General features: G+C 41.0%; 1 protein-coding gene across 1 annotated transcript; it reads left to right on the top strand.

Annotated features, from left to right (window-relative positions):
* The first annotated feature begins 322 nt into the window (after positions 1-322).
* ankrd52a (ankyrin repeat domain 52a) lies at positions 323-16,319 on the top strand. The gene is made up of 28 exons (XM_041065505.1): positions 323-489; positions 1,091-1,174; positions 1,299-1,377; positions 1,596-1,666; positions 1,881-2,081; positions 2,182-2,269; positions 2,440-2,582; positions 2,810-3,022; positions 3,819-3,897; positions 4,006-4,120; positions 4,323-4,405; positions 4,516-4,633; positions 4,750-4,818; positions 4,952-5,092; positions 5,348-5,410; positions 5,597-5,708; positions 5,957-6,028; positions 6,133-6,334; positions 6,454-6,541; positions 6,650-6,767; positions 7,371-7,590; positions 7,685-7,772; positions 7,917-8,000; positions 8,253-8,398; positions 8,545-8,627; positions 8,747-8,829; positions 9,077-9,168; positions 10,115-16,319. Exons 1-28 carry the CDS (start codon positions 463-465, stop codon positions 10,384-10,386), a joined length of 3,234 nt encoding a protein of 1,077 aa, XP_040921439.1. The 5' UTR covers positions 323-462; the 3' UTR covers positions 10,387-16,319.
* The last annotated feature ends 4,902 nt before the right edge of the window (positions 16,320-21,221 follow it).

Raw genomic sequence — 21,221 nt, 5'->3', positions numbered from 1 at the left:
ATTGATGTGGACTGAACCTGGGGCTTAATATGTACTGTTGTACTTTACTGTCTGTGGCGTTGAATTGTTCCTAAATTAAAAACAATGCTCAATAGCAGATATGTAACTTAAATTAACAGTTGTTAAATGCTTCTCAAACCCCTGAACCTGACCTCGCAGGCGGTCGATACCTCTCATCGTCTCCCTTCCTAACGGCAGCTTTACCGTTTTCTGCCACATGGCGACGCCATTTCCCCTCGAAGCCGAAAGCAGACCGCCACGCCTGTAGGCGGACCAGCACAGTCGTAGCCAGCATCGTCAGACCAGACATTGGATACAGACAACAACAGTGACAGATCAAGACCGCATTTGTGTTTGCAACCAGCTATGGGTGTAGTCTGAAAAGTGGATACAGTAGCGCACCGCAATATACCTCGAAGTTTTATCCTCATGAAGGAGCTCCGTCCTGGCTGAGTTTGGGAGATGGGAGTACTCAACATTGCAGACCAGGTACGCTGAAAGAAGGCGCTCCGTGTTTGTGCTGTGGCGCAGTCTATTTGCTGGGAGAGACCCGCTCTTGTGCGCAATAAGATAAGTCTTATTCGCTGGAGGACTTGTTTTCACATTTAGCTCACTGGTGGTCCGTGTTTATCCAAGGGGATATCGGCATTGTAATGATGGAATGCATTGCGTTTAGCGATGCTTGGTGATCGTACATTTGCGGTTACGTTGTTGCCGCTCTTGTCTAGGCCGTGCTCCGGGTCAGGGCCAGCGCTTTAGCAGAGGTAGCTAGCTAAAGCTGTTTGGCTAGCTGACGCCAGTGATGAGAAAAGGGGGCCTGTAGGCCGCAGCCAGGGCTCCGAGTATTTGCTGGAAGGAAACAGGAATCTTATTTACCCACTTACCTTAAACGCTACAAATACAACATTTAACATTATAATGGTATATTAAACAATTTCCACCAAATGATTAGTGGCTTTAACGAAGATTTGAATTGTTATACGTTCTACCGTGTGATGGGTAATTCCGAATCGTCGCTCCGGATCAACGTTAACGAAATCTTATGCAACGTTATCCTAACGATAACTTAACTGATATTTCTGTCTTGCAGCCTCCTCTGGTCCAGGCCATCTTCAATCGTAATGCTGAAGAAGTTCAACTATTATTGCACAAAAAGGAGGATGTCAATGCACTGGTACGTGTGAAGCACCTTAACTTGCAATGCAAACGGGTTCATATCATGAAGGTCTCGGGCCCCGAAATATCAGTTAAACGTGACATTTCCTCCCCCCCTTGATTTAAGTGTGTTTATCTTACAGGATCAAGAGCGCCGTACGCCACTTCATGCTGCTGCCTGTGTGGGTGATGTCCATATAATGGACCTCCTCATTGAATCAGGTAAATGAGCTTCGTGCGTTGTTGCTGATATCTGGCTATGCGTTAACAATTTGGCCTTCTCTATGTTACACGGTCATGGTGCACCTTATACTATTCGTTGTCGCCACGATTGATGTTCTCACAGTTAAGTTAATGTGTAGCAGTGTTGCTGTTTATCTGCAGCATTCATGTGACCCCTTAAAATGGTTGGATTTTCTGTTTGTTTGTCTCTCTGTTAGGTGCCAGTGTAAATGCTAAAGACCATGTATGGTTGACCCCATTGCACAGGGCAGCTGCTTCCAGGAACGAAGTAAGCAATAAACTCATATCCTTTTGTTGTTTCAGAGTCTAATTATCTCCAAGTAAGATGACATCATCCTTTAATTCTATTATGCATTCGTCCTCAGTGATTACAGGTCTCATTTGGATTTGGGCACCAAAATATTGCACTGACTGAAGGAAATGCAGCAAACCGCAGATGCGATATATGCTTTAAGCTCTTGTAATTGCTTGCTTCTCCTCAGAGGGCAGTGAGTCTGCTGCTGAGGCGCGGAGCAGAGGCAAACGCACGAGACAAGTTCTGGCAGACTCCACTGCATGTGGCTGCTGCCAACCGTGCCACACGCTGCGCAGAGGCCCTGCTAACCCAGCTGAGCAACCTGAACATGGCAGATCGCACAGGCAGAACTGCTTTGCACCACTCAGTTCAGAGTGGGTACCAGGAGGTGAGATTTGAATCATTTGCTTTCCTTTTGGAGATTTTCTTAAGTAATGCTAGCTTGAGAGTGGTTCCACAGCAATTTTATGAATTTATTTGTCTTGCAGATGGTGAAGCTGTTGCTGAACAAAGGGGCCAACCTGAGTGCCATCGACAAGAAGGAGAGACAGCCTATCCATTGTGCTGCTTACTTGGGTAAGCGAGTTTTATTTTCTCACCAGTGTTGCACAGTGCATACATTCATTGTCAAACAGCAGTAAAAGCGCCCATTGTTCATGGTCAGTTTTATTCAGCTGAAAAGCAACAACATGGGCAAGTCCTTACGTCGATGGTGACGTGTTTTCTTCTTGTTGTGTTTCCCATAGGGCATGTGGAAGTTGTGAAGTTGCTGGTATCTCGCAGCGCAGACAAGAGCTGCAAGGATAAGCAGGGATATACACCTCTCCATGCTGCTGCTGCAAGTGGTCACATCGAAATTGTAAAGTACCTACTGAGGATGGGGGCAGAGGTTAGTGATTTTACATTCAAGTTTTCTTTTTTTTTCCTCAAAAAATATTGATTTTTAAATTGGTCAAGGTAGTTTGCCCTATTGCGTGTTTTATTAAATGTCAGAATTTATAACCAGTGGACTTTTATCAAGGGCAGCTGAAACCTGATAAAAGGATTTCCAGGAATCCTCCTTTTCAGGCTTTAGGCACAATCTGAGCTTGTGTCACATTTGTGTTTTACCATCAGATTGATGAGCCCAATGGCTTTGGAAACACTGCACTCCATGTGGCTTGCTACATGGGGCAGGAGGCTGTGGCTACAGAGCTGGTGAACCATGGAGCTAATGTTAACCAGCCCAACAAGTGCGGCTACACCCCTCTGCACCTGGCTGCCGTCTCCACCAACGGTGCCCTCTGTCTGGAGTTGCTGGTCAACAATGGGGCAGATGTCAACCAACAGGTATGAAACAGAATAAAAAATAATAATGTGTTTATTATATTTTCAGTTCCCTCAAAAGTGCAGATGTGGCAGTGCAGTATGTTTTGTTTCTTCTCAGTCAGGCCATTGTCAAAATTGAAGATCATTTACTTAGTGGTTGTTTTGTACACCACATTTCAAAGTAGAGATTTAAAGAAAAGTGTGTGCTTGGATTGGAGCTGTGTTCCAGTGTAATTAAATCAACATATGGGGGAGGACATGGAGAAAGAATAAAGAGGGGACACTTGCTGTTCCTGCCCATAGGAACACCTTTTGTATAAATGTGCAGGGGTGGAGAATTTTTCATGCATGCGTTTAGCTGCCAGAAGTGACAACATTGCCACGGTATGTGTTAAAAAGGAGTGCATGAAAAAAAAAAATCATATAAAATTGATCACTCTATTTGCAGCTTATATAGACCTTTAAGAATTATGTTGTCAGTCCCAATTCAAATAACATTTTCTCAGAAAAAATTCTAAGGTTGTATTTAAATTTTTGTAATAACTCATTTAGTGGTGCAGTGAGACCTGTTGTTTTAGGTGCATGTTAATTTGAATTTTCCTAACATACAATATGCTTGATAATAATTGAAGTCTTAATTGTGAAATGATGTGTAGAGTTGTCAGATCGTCCTCATTGTCTTTGGCTGCAGTTTCCTGAAGCTTGCTCAAAACAGTTTTACATACAAGTAAAATGTTAGTTTAATCTATTGTACTTATCCTTAGACTCCGTTTGAGCTGACATAGTATAATTTTATGTTCTGTTTTTTTTTCCACAGAGCAAAGAAGGGAAGAGCCCCTTGCACATGGCAGCCATTCACGGACGCTTCACACGCTCTCAGATCCTCATCCAAAATGGTAACGTTGACTGTGCTGTTTGACTGATCTATGACAGTATGTTTGTGCAGGCTTTTCTCTTCTCCTAATGGGCCTTTGATTCACCGCCTCCTCCCTACTTTCCATCAGGTGGGGAAATTGATTGTGTGGATAAGTATGGCAATACTCCTCTCCACGTTGCTGCTAAGTATGGCCATGAACTGCTGATCAGCACTCTAATGACCAACGGAGCAGACACGGCCAGGTATCGGAAAAGCCTTAAGTGGTATTACTGATGAGAGTAAGCACTGATGGGTGCCATGAGGTTGTAAAACCACACTAAAGCACAGCTTGTAATAGAAGGAAACGGTTATGTGTGTGTCTAATGCAATAAAACAGGGTTACATTTTTAATATTGATTATTTGGTTGCTAATGTTTTTTTCTTTGTCTTTTTTTGCTTCTTCAGACGTGGGATCCATGGAATGTTCCCCTTGCACTTAGCTGTGCTGTACGGGTTTTCAGACTGTTGTCGCAAGTTACTCTCCTCAGGTTTGTTCCATGAACGTGTGCGCTCTCATTACTCAGTCTTTTATATCTGTGCTCTATATATATACTTTGACATAGCTGTTACCACCAGCTGTCTCTCCATTATCCTACAGGTCAGCTGTATAGTATAGTTTCATCTATGAGTAAGGAGCATGTACTATCAGCTGGGTTTGACATAAACACCCCTGACAACTTTGGGAGGACCTGTCTACACGCTGCTGCCTCTGGAGGGTAAGATGCACAATCCGCTTTGGCACTGGAATATTAAAGTGACCTAAAATGTTACATTATCACATGCCCTCTGTTACTCCACCTTAATTTCCTGTTGTGGTCATCTGTCTCTACAGAAACGTTGAATGTCTGAACTTGCTCTTAAGTAGCGGTACCGACTTGAACAAGAGGGACATAATGGGAAGGTGAGTTTCCCGCATCCTTGCTTGATGTCTGTGTTCTAATCTGCTGTTATAGTGTGCTGATGCTGCAGCATCCATTACAGCAGGATGCATAATACAACAAGTTTTCTGAGTGACTGTGTTCTTTCTCGTGTAGGACACCCTTGCACTATGCGGCTGCTAATGGGAGGTACCAGTGCACTGTGACCCTGGTGAGCGCTGGCGCTGAGGTCAACGAGCCTGACCAGACAGGCTGCACTCCCCTGCACTACTCTGCCGCCTCCCAAGCCTTCAGCAGGTTGGAAAACGCTCTTTCTGTAAAATAAAGTCTGTTCAAGGTGGCTAGAAACTCAACTGTTGTTTGGCTGGTGGATTTTGAAGTTGCGAAGTGTTGAAGTGCGAAGCTCGGCGCAAACAAAAAAAAACCTCAAAAGCTTTCTTTATTATCAGTGTAACTTTCTAAACAACAGACCCAGGAAATTTTGCAGTGACGTGTACTTTATACTGACCTCAAGAAACTTTGTTGAATCAAAGAATTTCTTGTTCTTTCCAGAGTTGATCGTCATTTTTCTGGGAACCATCAGAACGATGAGGATGAGGCGAAGGAGTCGTACTTGTGAGTTTGTTTATTCTTGTTTTCCTTCTCCTGCGTCTGCCCCGTGACCAGCGTGATTAAGGCTTAAAATTCAGTAATGCGACACAAAGTTTGTTTGTGGAAAATGTTTGTGTCTGAAGGCCCTTGAATAAAATTCTGCTATTTTTAATCCGCTCTCTACATTTTGTGTTATCTGTTTTGTAATAGCTGCTTGGAGCATCTTTTGGACAATGGTGCTGATCCATCGATGGTCAACTCGAAGGGTTACAGTGCTGTTCACTATGCAGCTTACCATGGCAACAAACAAAACCTGGAGCTGGTGTGTTCTTCTCTTTAATCTGAGATCACTTCAGAATCTAACTTAGCACATGAATACTTCACTCATGTTAAAATGGAGCTTTAACAACCAGTCAACAGAACAGAACAGACAATTGATTGTTAGAAATTGATTTGTGTACTTTGGATATTGTGACTTCCTAAATAAAAATATATAATATATACACATCTCATCACCCTTTTTTTGGTAAATTAAATGTAACCCTCCTTATATAATGTTTTCCTTTTTAGCTCCTGGAGATGTCTTTTAACGCACTAGGAGACATAGAAAGCAGTATTCCAGTCAGTCCGCTGCATCTTGCTGTAAGTTGTTCATGTTCATAACTCTCAGGGTAAACTCTGACTGTAACTGGCCTCTTAATCTTGACTAAATGCAAAGTTGTGACTGACTTCCTGTGCTCCCTTAGGCTGATAAGGGCCACTGGCAGGCGCTGCGTGTGCTGACTGAGACTGCAGCCTATGTGGACATGCAGGATGCTGCAGGCCGTTCTGTGCTCTACTTGGCTGCCCAGAAAGGCTACACCCGCTGTGTTGAGGTGCTGTTGGCTCAGGGGGCCTCCTGTCTCCTCAATGACAACCGCCTCATGTGGACTCCAATTCACGTTGCAGGTATACTGCTCTCTGATGGAATATTTCATTTTATTGCAATTGCTTCGCATTGTTACCACCCTGAATAGTCAATACATGCTTATTTTTAAATTCTCTCTGTTGTATTTTTTTCACACCAGCTGCCAATGGTCACTCAGACTGCCTGCGCATGATGATTGAATATGGGGAGGAGGGGGATCTCACCAACGTTGCAGACAAATTTGGCCAGTGAGTTGTTTTGCTTTGTCCCTTGTTGTGTTGTGGCCTCAGTTTGTACATCCAGCTTTGAAAAACAGTGAAAACACACTTCTTAATTGTTATTTCTGTCACTTTCAGGACCCCTCTGATGCTAGCTGTTCTGGGAGGTCACACCGACTGTGTCCATTTCCTGCTGGAGAAGGGTGCTTTGCCAGATGCCAAGGACAAGAGAGGCAGCACAGCTTTGCACAGAGGGGTAAGTCAAACGCTGCATGGGACTACATACTGTACTCATACAAGTCTAATTGGTAGGTGAAGTGCAAGGGTTGATTTGTATAGTAGAAGTCAACATTTACAACACAAATGATAATTACAGTAGACAAGTAAATGTCTTTCATTTTCCTTTCCAATTATAGTAGTTTAGATAATGTAGTTAAACTGGAGGCTGGTGTAAAGACCTACCCAGCTGTTAAGCTGCATCCAGCAGAGTTGACACGCCACCCTGTCAGCAAACAGTAAAATATTCACATAGAAAAACAATGGCTAAAGCTTCTTTAAATTCCTGATAGTGCCATCTGTTAGGGTGTCTTAGGGAGGAGAGCAGCAGTTGCCTAGGTGCGTTAGGCGTCAGTTGGCCTGGACTCATCTTAGTCAGGTTAAAACCAATTTTGATTAAGATATACATTGAATATTTATTTTAGTCTATTCATAGACTCAGTCCCTGTCCAGCAATGTAACCTAGATTAACTATATAACTATTATATGTCTAATACTAAGATTATATGGTTATAATCAGAGTTTTTGCCTATGTTAAAATCAGTGGCGTTTGTCTCTTCACACCTTGCTTGTCTTTGCTCAGGCGGTGTTGGGCCATGATGACTGTGTGACAGCCCTGCTGGAGCACAAAGCTTCTGCACTGTGTCGGGACACCCAGGGTAGGACACCGCTGCACTATGCTGCATCCAGAGGCCACACAGAGATCCTGGCCAGTCTGGTGCAGGCCGCCATGGCAACAGACCCACAAGATAAACTGCTGGACAACAAACAATACACCCCGTTACACTGGGCTGCTTACAAAGGTTTGATCAACTTGAAATGGCTAATGCCCAATCCTAAATGTTGCGGTTAATCACTGTAACATCCGTCTGTAACGCTGAGTGTGTTTGTTCCCAGGGCATGAAGACTGTTTGGAGGTTTTACTTGAATTTAAAACATTTATCCATGAAGAGGGAAACCCTTTCACCCCCCTGCACTGTGCTCTGTGAGTATTAACTTCCCATAAGTGCTCATCTTGTCATCTTGCCTCTCAGTGTGTCAAAACGAATGACTTTTACTCCAAAAAAACACCCATTGGGAAGGCTTCGATGAAATCAGCATTTCATTAACTCCACTGTCTTGCTTGCAGGATAAATGGCCATAGCGGTGCTGCAGAGAGGCTACTGGAATCTGCTGGGGTCCACATGATTAACACCAGAGATGCCAAAGGAAGGTGAGGCTGCAAAACAAAAGACTAGATTATTTTGGATTAACTGTGACTCAGAAAAAATCCCAAACAAATTGGGAGGAATAGACAAGAGGTATATCTCATCAGTGTAGTGTTAGTCTCTATAGTTACCTTCACCTGTTCCTTCTGTTTCAAATGATCAGTCCCGAGCTTTGTACTTAAAGTTTGCCAGAGCTCCTGAGGCTGTAGCACTGATCACACGGTAACTGGTTGGACTGTCTCTGTGTGTGCCTGTAGGACCCCACTGCATGCTGCTGCATTTGCTGAGGATGTCGCAGGACTTCAGCTGGTGCTTCGCCATGGGGCAGAGATCAATGCAGTGGACAAAAGTGGATGCTCTGCTGTGATGGTAGCTGCTGACAAGGGACACAGTGGCACCGTGGGTAAGTGTCACACTCGTTATTTTTAATGATACACAGCTGTTTTCCACAGTCTAGACTTGAATAGGTCTGTTGTGCATCCCCAACTGTCAAATGGGGACATCTGTAGTCGCAGGAAATAAACATCTTTGTGTCTCGGTGTTGTCCAGCCATCCTTCTTCACCGGGCCAAGGCTGACCTGACACTGCGTGATGAGAACAGGAACACTGCCCTGCACCTGGCCTGCAGCAAGGTACACATCACAATTACTCACAAGATCTTAAAGTCAAAGCTTCACTGTTACCACCACGCCTATTGGAAGTACACTTCCTGTGAAATTTTCTTTCTCTGTCTTTCTGTTTTGTCCCTCAGGCTCATGAGATGTGTGCCCTGCTGATTCTGGGAGAGATCCACAGTCCCGCACTCATAAACGCCACCAACAGTGCTCTGCAAATGTGAGAGCCTTGTAACATTTTTAAGCTAACAACAAACGAGGGGACAAAGAAGAGACTTTATTGGGGTTGTGTCTACATTTTTGCAAAACTTTTTTTTAGGCCTACAGTTTTGAAATAAAGGCTGAGGCTGGATCTTTTATTGAAAGTTTACAGTATTCTTTACATGCTCTAATGTTACAGTTGTAAATTAGTTGGTGATTCGTGGGTCTGCCAGCTGTGTCTCTGACTTTCCCTCGCTCTCCCCCAGGCCCCTCCATCTTGCAGCACGTAATGGCCTGGCTACGGTGGTGCAGGCACTGCTGAGTAGAGGAGCCACTGTGCTGGCTGTGGATGAGGAAGGTGAGGCACTCCTAAACTCTGTTAGCACTTTATCTGTAAACAGGCCGAGCGAGCTGAAACGGTGTAGTCGATCATGCAACTTTTAAAGAATCATGCGTTTTTATTAATGGTTATTTACTAAAAATTAGGTAAAACATAATTGAAACAAACATGTCAAACTAACATTAACATTGTGTGGAAGTAAAGTTGAACTCTCTCATTTTAAAGAGTCATTCGAGGTTTTGAGTTCATGTGCTCACAGACTTGTGGAAGTTGTATATTGAACATTTGTTTGCAAGAAGTAATCAAATTTATGTCAACAATATCCAAGATTTCTTTGTTTATGAGTTTGATTTTCTGACACCCGCCAGAGCTTGTGAGCGTGGTGCTGTTTGGTAATCTCTTAACTCTCGGATGCTGATATGTTGGATCCTTATTTGTGATAAATGGGTTAAATATGCAAAAACCCAAGTATGATTTATTTAAACCAGCAGGAATAGATTTTTTTTTTTTTGCTTCTGGGGAGCAGCTGACAAGCTGTAAACACAACATTGATATATTATTGCCTAAGTCCAGTGTTCACTCTCAGCTCTGTCTTTGTTCTCTACCAACTCCTGAGGGAAATATTTGTCTCTTTGGCTCCTGAAAGTTCTGCTGTGTTCACAAGCTTGTTACCAACTTTGTGCTGTTTGGTGTACAGATAGTGTACATTAGGTTTTTCGAGCTTTTTGTTAAAAACTGCTGCTAAAACAGGACAGTTGCGGGCTGTGAAACTAAATCAGTGAGCTGGGGGAAAAAGACATAGTCTGTAGGACTGATTGAAACAGGGGAATCGGGTAATAATTCTCTGTGGGCACAGACATTTGATCCCATGGTTTGATGCCGCTTTATAAAGTTTGCCTAATTTAATTCATGTGATGCTCAAGCGGAATGTTTGCACTAATGCCAATGTGTTGTTGTCAATCAGGCCACACCCCAGCTCTGGCCTGTGCTCCCAACAAGGACGTGGCTGACTGCCTGGCTCTGATCCTCTCTACCATGAAGCCTTTCCCCCAGCGGGACCCTTCCTCCTGCTCCTGCTCCTCTCCCACCGTCTCCCCCTCCCCGGGTCTCAACTTGCTGAAGCACTGCGGCATCACCGCCGCCTGCGCCCCCCTGCCCAGCAACGGCCTCCACAACGGCTACGTCAAAGACCGTCACGGTGCACCGGTTGGCCTGGATGGGTGTCTGTCTGAGTGAGGTCACGTGCCCCCCCCAATACCCCAACCCACCCCCTCAGTCAGCTGCTATCACCATCATCACCACCAGGGGGCGACTCCCTTTAACATGGCCCAGAGGACCAGGAGAGCACCCACCCACGTCTGTTCTCTGTGTATGTATGTGTTTGTGCGTCTGTGTGTGCGTGAGTGTTTGGTCTTCTCTTGAGGTGCAGTCAAACCTAATATGCAATTAGATCCCATTCCTCCATCTCCTAGTAGTGCTTAATACGTAGAGGCAGATTGCTCTACAAGGTCACTCAGATGAAGTGTGGCATCCAAAAGCAAACACTAGCAATCTGGCCATCTCTAAACCATTTAACCCTTTAAAACCATGTTGACATAATTATATAACCAACATCTAAGAGCATGGAAATCTCTGTATCCTCGACTGTCTTTCTCTTCATATCATTCAGTATAAAAGTCATATCATGTTTAATCAGTTGTGGTGACCTTGTAGAGGAACATACAGCCTTCCCAAAAGAATGATCAAAGAGTTTCTTTGTCTTTTTGCGTATTTTTTTTTTCTTTCTTTCTTTTTTTTTTTTTCGTTTTTTGTTTTTAATTGTCCGTTAGCCTAGATTTTTATGAAGGAACCACACAAGGGAAAAATCAAAAATTTTGCTTAAGAGTGCAATGCTTGTGTACTACAGTACAATCCGAAATTTGGAAAAGGGTCACAAAGATGTTAATTCCATAGTGTACTTTAAACATACAGCCTAGAATTGTTTGGCATTTTAAGATAATTTGGTGATGCTGCTGAATATACATTAGCATGTCTCCTTCCAAAGGAGAGCCATGTTCGGGTCAGCATTCTAACATCAATTTGTTCTTAATGCTGACTTCATGTTTTAAAGATGCTAAATAAGTGTTTGTTAAGCTAGAATGTTTCTAAGCATATAAGTTATGACCAAAGTTGATCAACACTACTATGGCTATAAATTATTTATTTGAGATGAACTGTACTGTATAGAGAAAGACAATAGATCTTGATATACCTCGTCAACTCGTTTAGCAGCTGCTTCATCTTCACCCAGGGTCCGTAGGCCTAATGTTCTCTTTTTGTAGGACTAGAGAACTACTGTAGGATAGTGACTGACTGAGGCCTTGTTTATTTCTAGATGAAGGCTTTACTAGTAATATCTGCCAACAACACCTCATCAAAGCATCATATATCTGAGCACATAAATGAACAAGCCATTTCAATTTATTTCCCATCTCTTTAATAGTGTTTTTTTGGAAAAAAGATTTCAGAATTCGAATGGCCTAATTATTGAGAAAGAGCAATCAGTTTTGGTTTTTAGGCACTAATGATGTTTTTGTTCTTTGTGTTTCTGAAGTTGAACCGGCCATCAGCATTGTCGTTTAACAAGCTCTCACTGAAAGGAGTGTTTCTCGGAGCTGGTGAACTAGTCTTAAATATCTAACGGCTTATATCTCAACTTCTCGGTGGTCAACTCTGATCGATTATTATAACTCAAAGATACGAGTATAGTCTGCTATTTTTATTGGGCAGTTTTCAAGCAATATTTTCTTTTGGCCTTTTTGTTTAATGTTATTGAATAGACAATCACTGTCACAAGGGCTTTTGTTTCCCTGGAATGTGTTTGATTTTTCTCTTTTTTGTTTTTTTGTTTTTTCTTGGTTTTTATTATTTCATGAAAAATTACCTAAAGACTAAACGAATGGCTCTGTGCGTGCCGGGCATTTTACTGTCAGTGTCAACACAAATGCACTGGACTGCCTTTATGGCATCTCATGAAATGCCTTTTGACCCATGCCTTCCGTAACACATCATTTCAGTTGGATTGCGTAATGACAGAGTATGACGAGCCCTGAGACTGATTTATCTTTCAACCCATTTGATAGCAACAGCATTGAACCACAGTTGCACCATAGGATCTAGTGGATGAAAAAAAAAAATCGCCCGACTTATCTTTATATGTCGCGGCATCATCATTGACCGGGGAGTTGATATCCCTGATAGAAGCAAATAGGGCTAAGAGGAAAAGGAGAGGGATCTTTGCTTAGGCCAATACCTGTTGTTTAGATTTCAGGAATAGCAGAAATCCAAATATGTGCTTTTTTTTGGTGTTCATTTTGTTGTCTCCTCATCCCATTTCTGGTACTAAGCATACTAAAGATGATTGTATCGGACCACTAGAGCTGTTTGTGACTTTTAGATGTTATATCTATGCTATATTGTCGTCTTTTTTTTTTTTTTTTTTAAAACCATCTGCTGGTGGTTAAATTACACTGAGTAAGATTGTTTTCATTGGCGTGATAACTTCATATCCACTGGTAATGAAGTGGCACAATTGCACACATTAGTTGACTGGATGAGAGATGAGGACCTAGACTAGGCTATGTTGTTAAATCCCCCTGCGAAAAGTCGTTCTCGTTATTGTGTTCCTCTTGACTTACTAAAAGTGACATCAAGTCCATTTCAGAGCATTGATTAATCAGAGTTAGTGTTGTAGATTAGTAGTTGGCATTTCAATTGACCTGTAGAACTGACTGAAATGAAATGGATCTAATTGGTGACCCCCCCCCACGCCCAGGTTTTTGGTCTCTTGATCAATTTATAATTTTCAGGAGAACAGTTTATTCAATTATTGTTAATATTAGGGATAGGTACTTTTTTTTTTGTAATCTCAGGATCTGTGCTGAAGCAGCAGGCAGAATTTATTAATCCAATCAGATCTCAGCAGGATAATTATGTCTACATTTTCTGATGGGATGTTCCGTAATTTAATTCTTTTTTAACCCTAATCCCACAGCACTTAATTAGATAGTCAAGCACGCACTTTAGTACATTCAGGTTCTAAGTGTGCAAAAGAGCAGATGTAATGTATGTACTTATGTTTACATGCATGTGTGTCGCTGCTGAATACAGGAAGGTAGGGTTGCAAAAGACAAGCAAAGGCTGCAACAAAATTGTACTCTAACAATGCATTACTTTAAAAAAAAAAAAAAAAAAAAAAGTGTCTCTAAGCACTTCGGGACAGTGTCCACTGCCCACTGACTTTTCTTTTTTGTGTTATCTATCTCTGGGCAACCGGCCCAACAAAGTGACAAGGTTACATTACCCAGCCTGCTGTTAATAATACAGACTCTGGCCTAAGTCACTTAAAGTCAGTCCAGTGATTCAACAGACACCTCAGGCGGGCTCCTCAAAATACTCTACGTACTCTCTCTGCCATCTGTAGGTGCTGTCAGACCGGTCTGTTCAGGCAGGGATGTTTTTTTTCTCTTGTGATGTCCTTATCTGACCAGTACATGGAGCCATTGCCCCTTGCAACTGTACAAGTTGTAACTGAATCCTTTTGTTGTATCACAGTATTCTTATACATGCTTTTTTTTTTTAATTTGTGTGTACCAGTGATAACTGAGTGATTGTGCATGGAGCTAGTTCACAATTTTGATATAGTTAACGATTAAACAAGTGGAGCATATACAATATATCTGGAGTCAGAAAGCAATGAAAGGTCCAATTGTAGCAATAGAGCGTGTGTGTAATAGTGTGCAGCACAAATATTGCACTGCCATCCATTTAGGCCAATTCAGTAAATCATAGCATAAATGCCAATGGAAGATTTAAATGCGGGTTAGATGTTATAATCTATGGTCACAAATAAGGCCTGTTTGCCAAAACATGTCAAGAGGGGAAAACCTCTTAGTAAAGCAGCAATGGATTTATGCATATGTTCAAGCAGTTTACAGTCTGACCATCAAATCTGAGCCATGAATTTTCTGACTGAAATGAATGTAGGGTCAGTTTAGAGCAGGACAATTTGCTTTCTCCCGACTTTAAACTGTTGCTCTTCATTTGTCTTGCGTAGATATGATTATACAGGTAGCATGTAATAACCTAATTCTCTACATATTATACAGTACGTGTCGTAGTCTTCCTGCATCAAGGGTCTGGATAGGGTTTTTTTTTTTTTTTTGGCATTATTGTTGGAGTATAGGCCTGCTGTTGCGTAATATCACTCTTCTTGCTCTATACATATATGTGTGGAGCGTAGCCTACAAGGAAAAACAGAGGACAAGAGTTCAGATGAATTTAACATTCATGTTCATCCATTCCATTGAGATTGCCTTACAGTACAGTAAAACGAGAGGGACAAAAAGGTCTACAGTAGACATGATCACACATACTCGTAAATAGCCTATATTTGACAAAAATGCACCTAAGCTACACCCATTTAGTGCCATAGAAACCTTTATTTGCCTTTAGACATTAATCATATTTACTTGGTCAGTAACTTATTCAGAAGTAGGCAGGATTATTACAGTTTTGTGTTTGGAGCTGCATGTCTTTTCGCCAATTATATTAGTCAAAGAAAAACTATATAAATATTTGCATGGGCTATTAGTAGTTAAATGCAAGAATTCTGTTAAAATTTGGTGTTGGTAGAAGTCTATTTTATAATTGGACATTTTTGGAGAATATATTTAGTCCCTTTGGTATTGGCAAAGCAATCCCTAAGTTGTGTGTTTGTTTAGCGAGATGGTTTATAATGTGTGTGTTACCAGGGGGAAAAAAATAAGTTTTTGATGTCCAAAAAAAAAAAAAAGAGCATGGTATATACAGTATAGAATTGATTTGCCTCAATGGATGTCTCGGTTCTTACTTGAAGTAAATGGCAAATTTCAATTCAACTCTCTGATCCACTGTTGAGCCTTTTGCCTTAAAAGCTGAAAATGGAAATGATACCTGGCAGAACCTGATAAGTTGCATCACCTGTAGAGTTATGCTACTTGGTTGGATAGCTTAAAAAAAAGAAAAGAAAAAAAACCCTTTTGGCTAATTTTGGTCTTACAGACATCTGTGGGTGTCGAGAAGCACACAAATTGAGGTAGCACATAGCTCAAGGTTGCCATGGTGCAGAGATTGTTCTGAGAGGTTAGGATATCGCCATATTTGCCACTGTGAATGAATGAATTCAGAATTCACTCGTAAACAATCAGCTTTGGCTTCTCCGTTATCCAGAGCCAAATGACACTGGGGATAAAAGCGGTGTACCTCAAGAAAATATTCAGATGGAAAAAGGAAATTTCCCTTGAAAAATGCTTGTAACAAAGAGTTAGAATTTTGTGATCCATCTTGTCGTGGGTAGTGTAATTCTGCTTAAACCAGCCTAAATCAGAGATGTATCTACGCGGATGTGTTAGATTAGTGTCGGCAGATGTCTCATGTTTCCTACCTTACAAAGGGGCAGCCAACTGCACCTTGTACTTTTTATTGGACCTGCAGTTTTACCTCATCAGTGATCTTTTGTGTGACGACGCTGACATTGATCCTCTGTGATTTTTTTTTTCTTGCTTTTCCTGATGCCAGTCGTGTAGATTTCTCTCTTATAGTGTGTGTGTGTGTGTGTGTGTGAGTAACTTTTAGATATATGCATGTCAAACCTAAACATGCACAAGTCCCTTTCTTTTTAAAGAACAGAAAAAGCATAGTAACCCTGTTTGAACATGATTCTCTTCATTACAACCAACAGATGAGTCTGTTTTCTGGTGCAAGTCATATAGGGTGAAGGGTACAGTCTAATTTAAGGCAGGAAATGAAGGTAGCTATAAAACTTTACCTCTTTAAGTCAAAAACAATACAATTTTACTGTATGACTAATGCTAGTTTGATCACTTTCCCTGCCTGAATACTTGGTTATTAATCCCCCCCCCCCCACCAATAGGACCTGTGTAATATGGAGCACAGTGGTGGCATGGTGCCTTTTATTTGTTACTACCGAAAGGTACGGTCTTCCATTTGTATTTCCCAGAAGCCTTATAATGGGAAAAAGAAATTACACTGAACATACACGACTACAGTAGATAGGCTCATACACCCTCTGAGCACGATTATCTCAGCCCTATGTGATCTGAGTTATTAAAAAAAAAAAAAAAAAAAAAGCTTAAATAACTCCTTCTGTACTAGTCTGGATTTCGTGATGCATTTCCAGTGACGGAGTGCTCCCTTTGGGTGGCAGAATAAATTGCACATTACTGATGCAATTTAGGGCACATCAAATATTGAATGGATGGAGATCAGTTGTACGAAAGCACAAATCCAAAGAAGGCACCTCGGGGCTCAGTTGGCTCTCCCAACACCAAGGAGAGAAGAAGCCTATTGACCAAATTTAGGCAAAGATGTGAGGAAAACACCCGACTCCTCTTGAGTGCAGAAAATGTGAGGTTTGATTGTCAGTAACACATTAACTGTAGAAAGACCATTGTCTGGATTTTTCAGAGCTTCTTCTGATTGTTCTTCTCAACTCTTTGGTATTCATCGACGATTATGACTTCACAGTGCAAACCAAGTTGTGAAATGATGCGGTACCTGCGTTCAAGATCAAGTTTAGGCAAACTGTTTGTTGTGACTGTGTTGCAAATTGATTGTGGAGATTGTTTTGTGTTATTTAGGGTAGACTGACTACAAGTAGGGTTGCAGTAGTAGCTGTGTGCAGTGTTAATAACAGTGTGATCATACTATAGAAGTGACGTAACATTTGTTGTCTTACTATGACATTAAGGCATGAATCATCTTCTCTCAAGCTGACCTCGTTTGAAATAGACAAAAGATAAAAGTGCAATAACCTTTTGTTTATCATTGCTTCCTCAGTTGAAAAAAAAAAAAAAAATTTAATATGCCCTTTTTGTTAACACCAAAAGTCACTCGTCTGTAGCAAATGAAGGATTTCAAGTGGTCCTCTTGTTTGTATTCAGAGAGGTGGCATTTGATAGTGGAGTGTGTGATATTCCATTCTTAAAACTGTGATCATTATCCAACTTTAAAAGCTGCCTGCTCAGAGAAAGGACCGTGCACAAGTTGACCGATAGATTTGAGTAGGTGCGTTTTTTTTCTGTTTGTTTTTTGTTTTGTTTTTTTCCCTTCTTTTGGACAGACTTTGATGGTATTGTAGTTTGGACTTCTGGTTTATAGCCGGTAGACATGTTCATTTGCATGTGTAGATGTGTATATGCATCCTCTTCCTCCTTGAATGAAATGTTTTCTCAAAAATATTTAGACCTGCTGTCAGTGATGTATGCGGATAAAAGGAAATATGAAATGCCTTATATTTGTTTTCAATGTTAAGCATTAAGGGTTCTTCCGTGTCCCTCCCTTTTCAGCGTGTAGCCTAAAGCTTGTACAGTTAAGATACTCATGAGATTTATATCTACTGTATAGCCTATGTGTTTTCAGAATTTGTTACTTGGAGGTCCTGTGATTGTGGTTTTAGAGAAACATTCCCCTTGAAAGTGCCGTTTGTTTTCACCAGCAGAAGATGTGTCTTGGGTCGGGGGGGGGGGGGGGGGGTGTATTTACACAAAGGAAAACAAATGTTCAAAACACTTTCCAGTGTTTACTGTTGAACTGAATGACACAAAGTATTTGTGCAGGTGAAATAAGGCAGCAATCTTCTGATGGAGCACCTTATCGACTTGCTCCTTCTGTGAGCCCATGATGGAAGTAGTCTCACACCAAGCTTGATTACTCTAAAGCAGAGCCATATCAGAGAATTTGCCCATTAGGAGCCCCCTTGAATGTGCTATTAGGAATAGCCTACTGTAGGAAAGGATGTATACTGCATGTTCTGTGACATTTTAGTAGTGGTAGTCCCTTTTCATGTTTTTATGTTTAGTCCGCTTCACTGTAGATGTTGCCACCTCATTGCAACTCACAAGCTATTAACAATCCACTCACAACTGGACTTAAAGCAGGCGTTGATCTGCTGCTGAGGCAGCCTTAATTCATTGCAAATTAAAAAAAAAAGACAAAAAAAAAGACGTGATAGATAATGGGTTGCCTGTTTTACTTTGAGTGGCTTATCTGGGGAAATACAAAGGAGCCCTTATCATGAGTAGAAGGACTCTGAATCAGGGCATGTGATGAGTTACAATCAAATAGTTTCACAGTGCACCTTCACAAAAAGACAAAAAAAAAAAAAAAAAGTTGGCTCGTCCACCCAACATTCCAAAGTTGATTTCATTTTCCACAGTCCTGTCCCGCTGATTGAGGAAATCTTTTTTTGCTTTGCTGGTGAATGAAGTGGGCATGTGTGTCAGTGACAGGGTTCCCTATTTAGCCTAACGCTGATTACCTCATTTACAAATCTGCAAATATACTACTCTACTGTGTGTAAAGGAGTCAATGCCATCACCAGCAGCGTGGTCTCTAGACCTGTGATGACAACAGGACCAATGAAGTTAGTCTGTTGAAATTAGCCAATTTAAAACATGACCAGTCTGGGAATATGGGGTTAAGACACGATTTAAAATTTTTGTAAGACCGTGTGGGCCTCGAGGATTTCTTCAGTTAGGAAACAGCTGCTACACCAGTCAGCGTCAGGAGCCATCAGGAATGCTCAGTTTACAGTTTTGAGGTATTTGAAGGAAATCAAAATTTGGTGGTAAAAACAATAACCTGCATCATTTTACAAAATAAAAGGTGAAAATCTAACGTTATGGTTGTTACACGCCGCTCCTGAAACGTTCACTGGATTAGCAGCTGTTGGCATTAGCATGGTTCAAGAAGTCGAGCCGACGCCTGGTGTATCTCACGATTATTTAAGTGAACGATCATGTTAGCATCACTTGCTGTTTTTTCAGTAGCATTTCTCCTACCTCCTTGTTTTGCAGGCTTGAGTATTGTTTGTCTCTCCACCTGTTCTGACTTAACAAAAAAAAAAAAAAAAAAAGTGTATCACAGTACGGGAATACAGATTTATCATAAGCAATGGTAGTTATACATAAAAAAAAAGTGTGCTTGGTTGTGCTGTATGTGTATATGTCTATTTGACGTTGAAAAAAATATTTATGAGAAGCATTTATACGACTAAATACCACTGGAATGTGAAGCCAGACAATGTTATGATGCAGATTATGATGATAGTCTATCCCCTTTAACATTCAGTGGCGAATGGTCAGAGGAATCATCTTTTAGAAAATGAATAACCATGCATTGGCTTTTTTTTTTTTTTTTTAACACCATGTATTTCTTTGGTTTCCTCTTGTGCGTATACGTCCCCGTCTAGCCCTATAGTATACACTATTTCAACGTTTACAGCTTCATTCTGGGTCAGCCATCGATTGCCCTGCAGATGTAATGATACCACAGGTACCACAGGTTGTCACAAGAAAGATAATAAGGTGGATTTGTTATTCTGTACGAGGGCGAGTTTGAGCCCCTCGAGCCGTATGCCTTTGAATCCATCTGTCCACTCCGAACCAAATTCTGCTACATAGTCTGTCTCCACACTGCCCCGACATTTTACATTCAGTTTGACTACAAGGGGTACAGGACAAGGTGAAAGGTTTGAGGTTTTCTGACCAGGCTCCCTCCCCCATGCCCCCTAACTGCCTACCAACCCACCCTCCTCAACACACCCATGCCTACTCCAGGACAGGACCAGCCCTTTTCCTCGTCACCCAACCCACTGTCTCACCTAAACCTCAAGCCATTCATTTTTCTGTTTTGTTTTTTCGACAATGCAATCCTGAAAGCACTTTGCCTTGTTATTCCTTCGTGTGAACATGTGAATGATAATTTGTTACAAAAATGTTAAATATGTAAAAGATCATTCACTGTTTTGGAAAAACCTGCATCTGTCTTTCTGACGTTAAAAGAAAAAAAAAAACAATTTAGTGACATTAAACCTGAATCTATTTTATAAAATGTTTGCTGCAGCCAATTGGTCTTGTCATTCAGTATTGTGGCTTAGGGTTGTTTGTGTTCAATAAAGTGCTATTGCTAAATATTTTCAGACTCTGGAGTTTTTTTTCCCAACTTATTGTTTCAGGTCACACTTTTGTCTTGAATTCATTATGTTGAACTCACAGCACTAGAATTGAGTTAAATAGCCGGGAGCTAAATGAAGATAAAGTAAATAAAAGAATTTACATCTTTATCTTAAAGTTTTTCATTTAAGTGTGAAAATGTCACAGTGAAAGAGTTTCCACTTTCATGTCTTGAGTTTATCTTCACACAAATGAGGAACTGAAAGAGCTGATGACGCAAAGAAGACTGGATTGAACTGAGGTTTTTGGAGTTTGTTTTGAAGTAGCAGCAGCAGTTTAGTCTCATTTAGTAGTGCTGCAGGGTATGTTTCAGACCATGACTTAGGTTTTAATCAGTAAGATCATGATTTTGAAGATTATTTATCCCAGTTTGAAGGTGATGTACAATGCTTTGTCAGTATATCCTGGAACATTTGTCAAAGGCTCCTGTGTTTTGTGAACCATACTCAAATTTACCCAAAAATAATTATGCAGTATGTTGAATTAATTCCTACCTCTATTCAAGTACTAAAATGGGTAACAAGCTGTCACAGGCTTACAAAACTCTGCTCCAAGAGGCAAGAGAAAAAAGACTAAATTGCTTAAACAAGAAAGAAAAGTAAATATTGCAATAACCAGTTGTTTGTTAATTGTGCTAACACTACCACTGCCCGTGGCTGGATTTTACTTTGAACACAACATGGTTCATTAAGAGCAGGGGTGGAAGAAATATACATGTTTTACTTTATTAAAAATCTAAATTCTACAATGTAAAAACACTCTTTAAAAGTTCTGCATCCAGAATGTTCTGTACCTAAGCATTATCAACAAAATGTTCTGAAAAAGTAAAGAGAGGGGTCTCAGTGTTAACATTATGATATATCATTTAGATAGATAGATAGATAGATAGATAGATAGATAGATAGATAGATAGATAGATAGATAGATAGATAGATAGATGGATGGATGGATAGATAGAAAGGTAGGTCGATTTCACGGACCAATTAAAAGCTCCTCTTGTACGTCATGACGTCCCCA

Source organism: Toxotes jaculatrix, chromosome 2, assembly GCF_017976425.1.
Source record: "Toxotes jaculatrix isolate fToxJac2 chromosome 2, fToxJac2.pri, whole genome shotgun sequence".
NCBI lineage: Eukaryota > Metazoa > Chordata > Actinopteri > Toxotidae > Toxotes > Toxotes jaculatrix.
The sequence above is the reverse complement of the archived record's forward strand: the minus strand, read 5'-3'. Positions and strand labels throughout refer to the sequence as shown.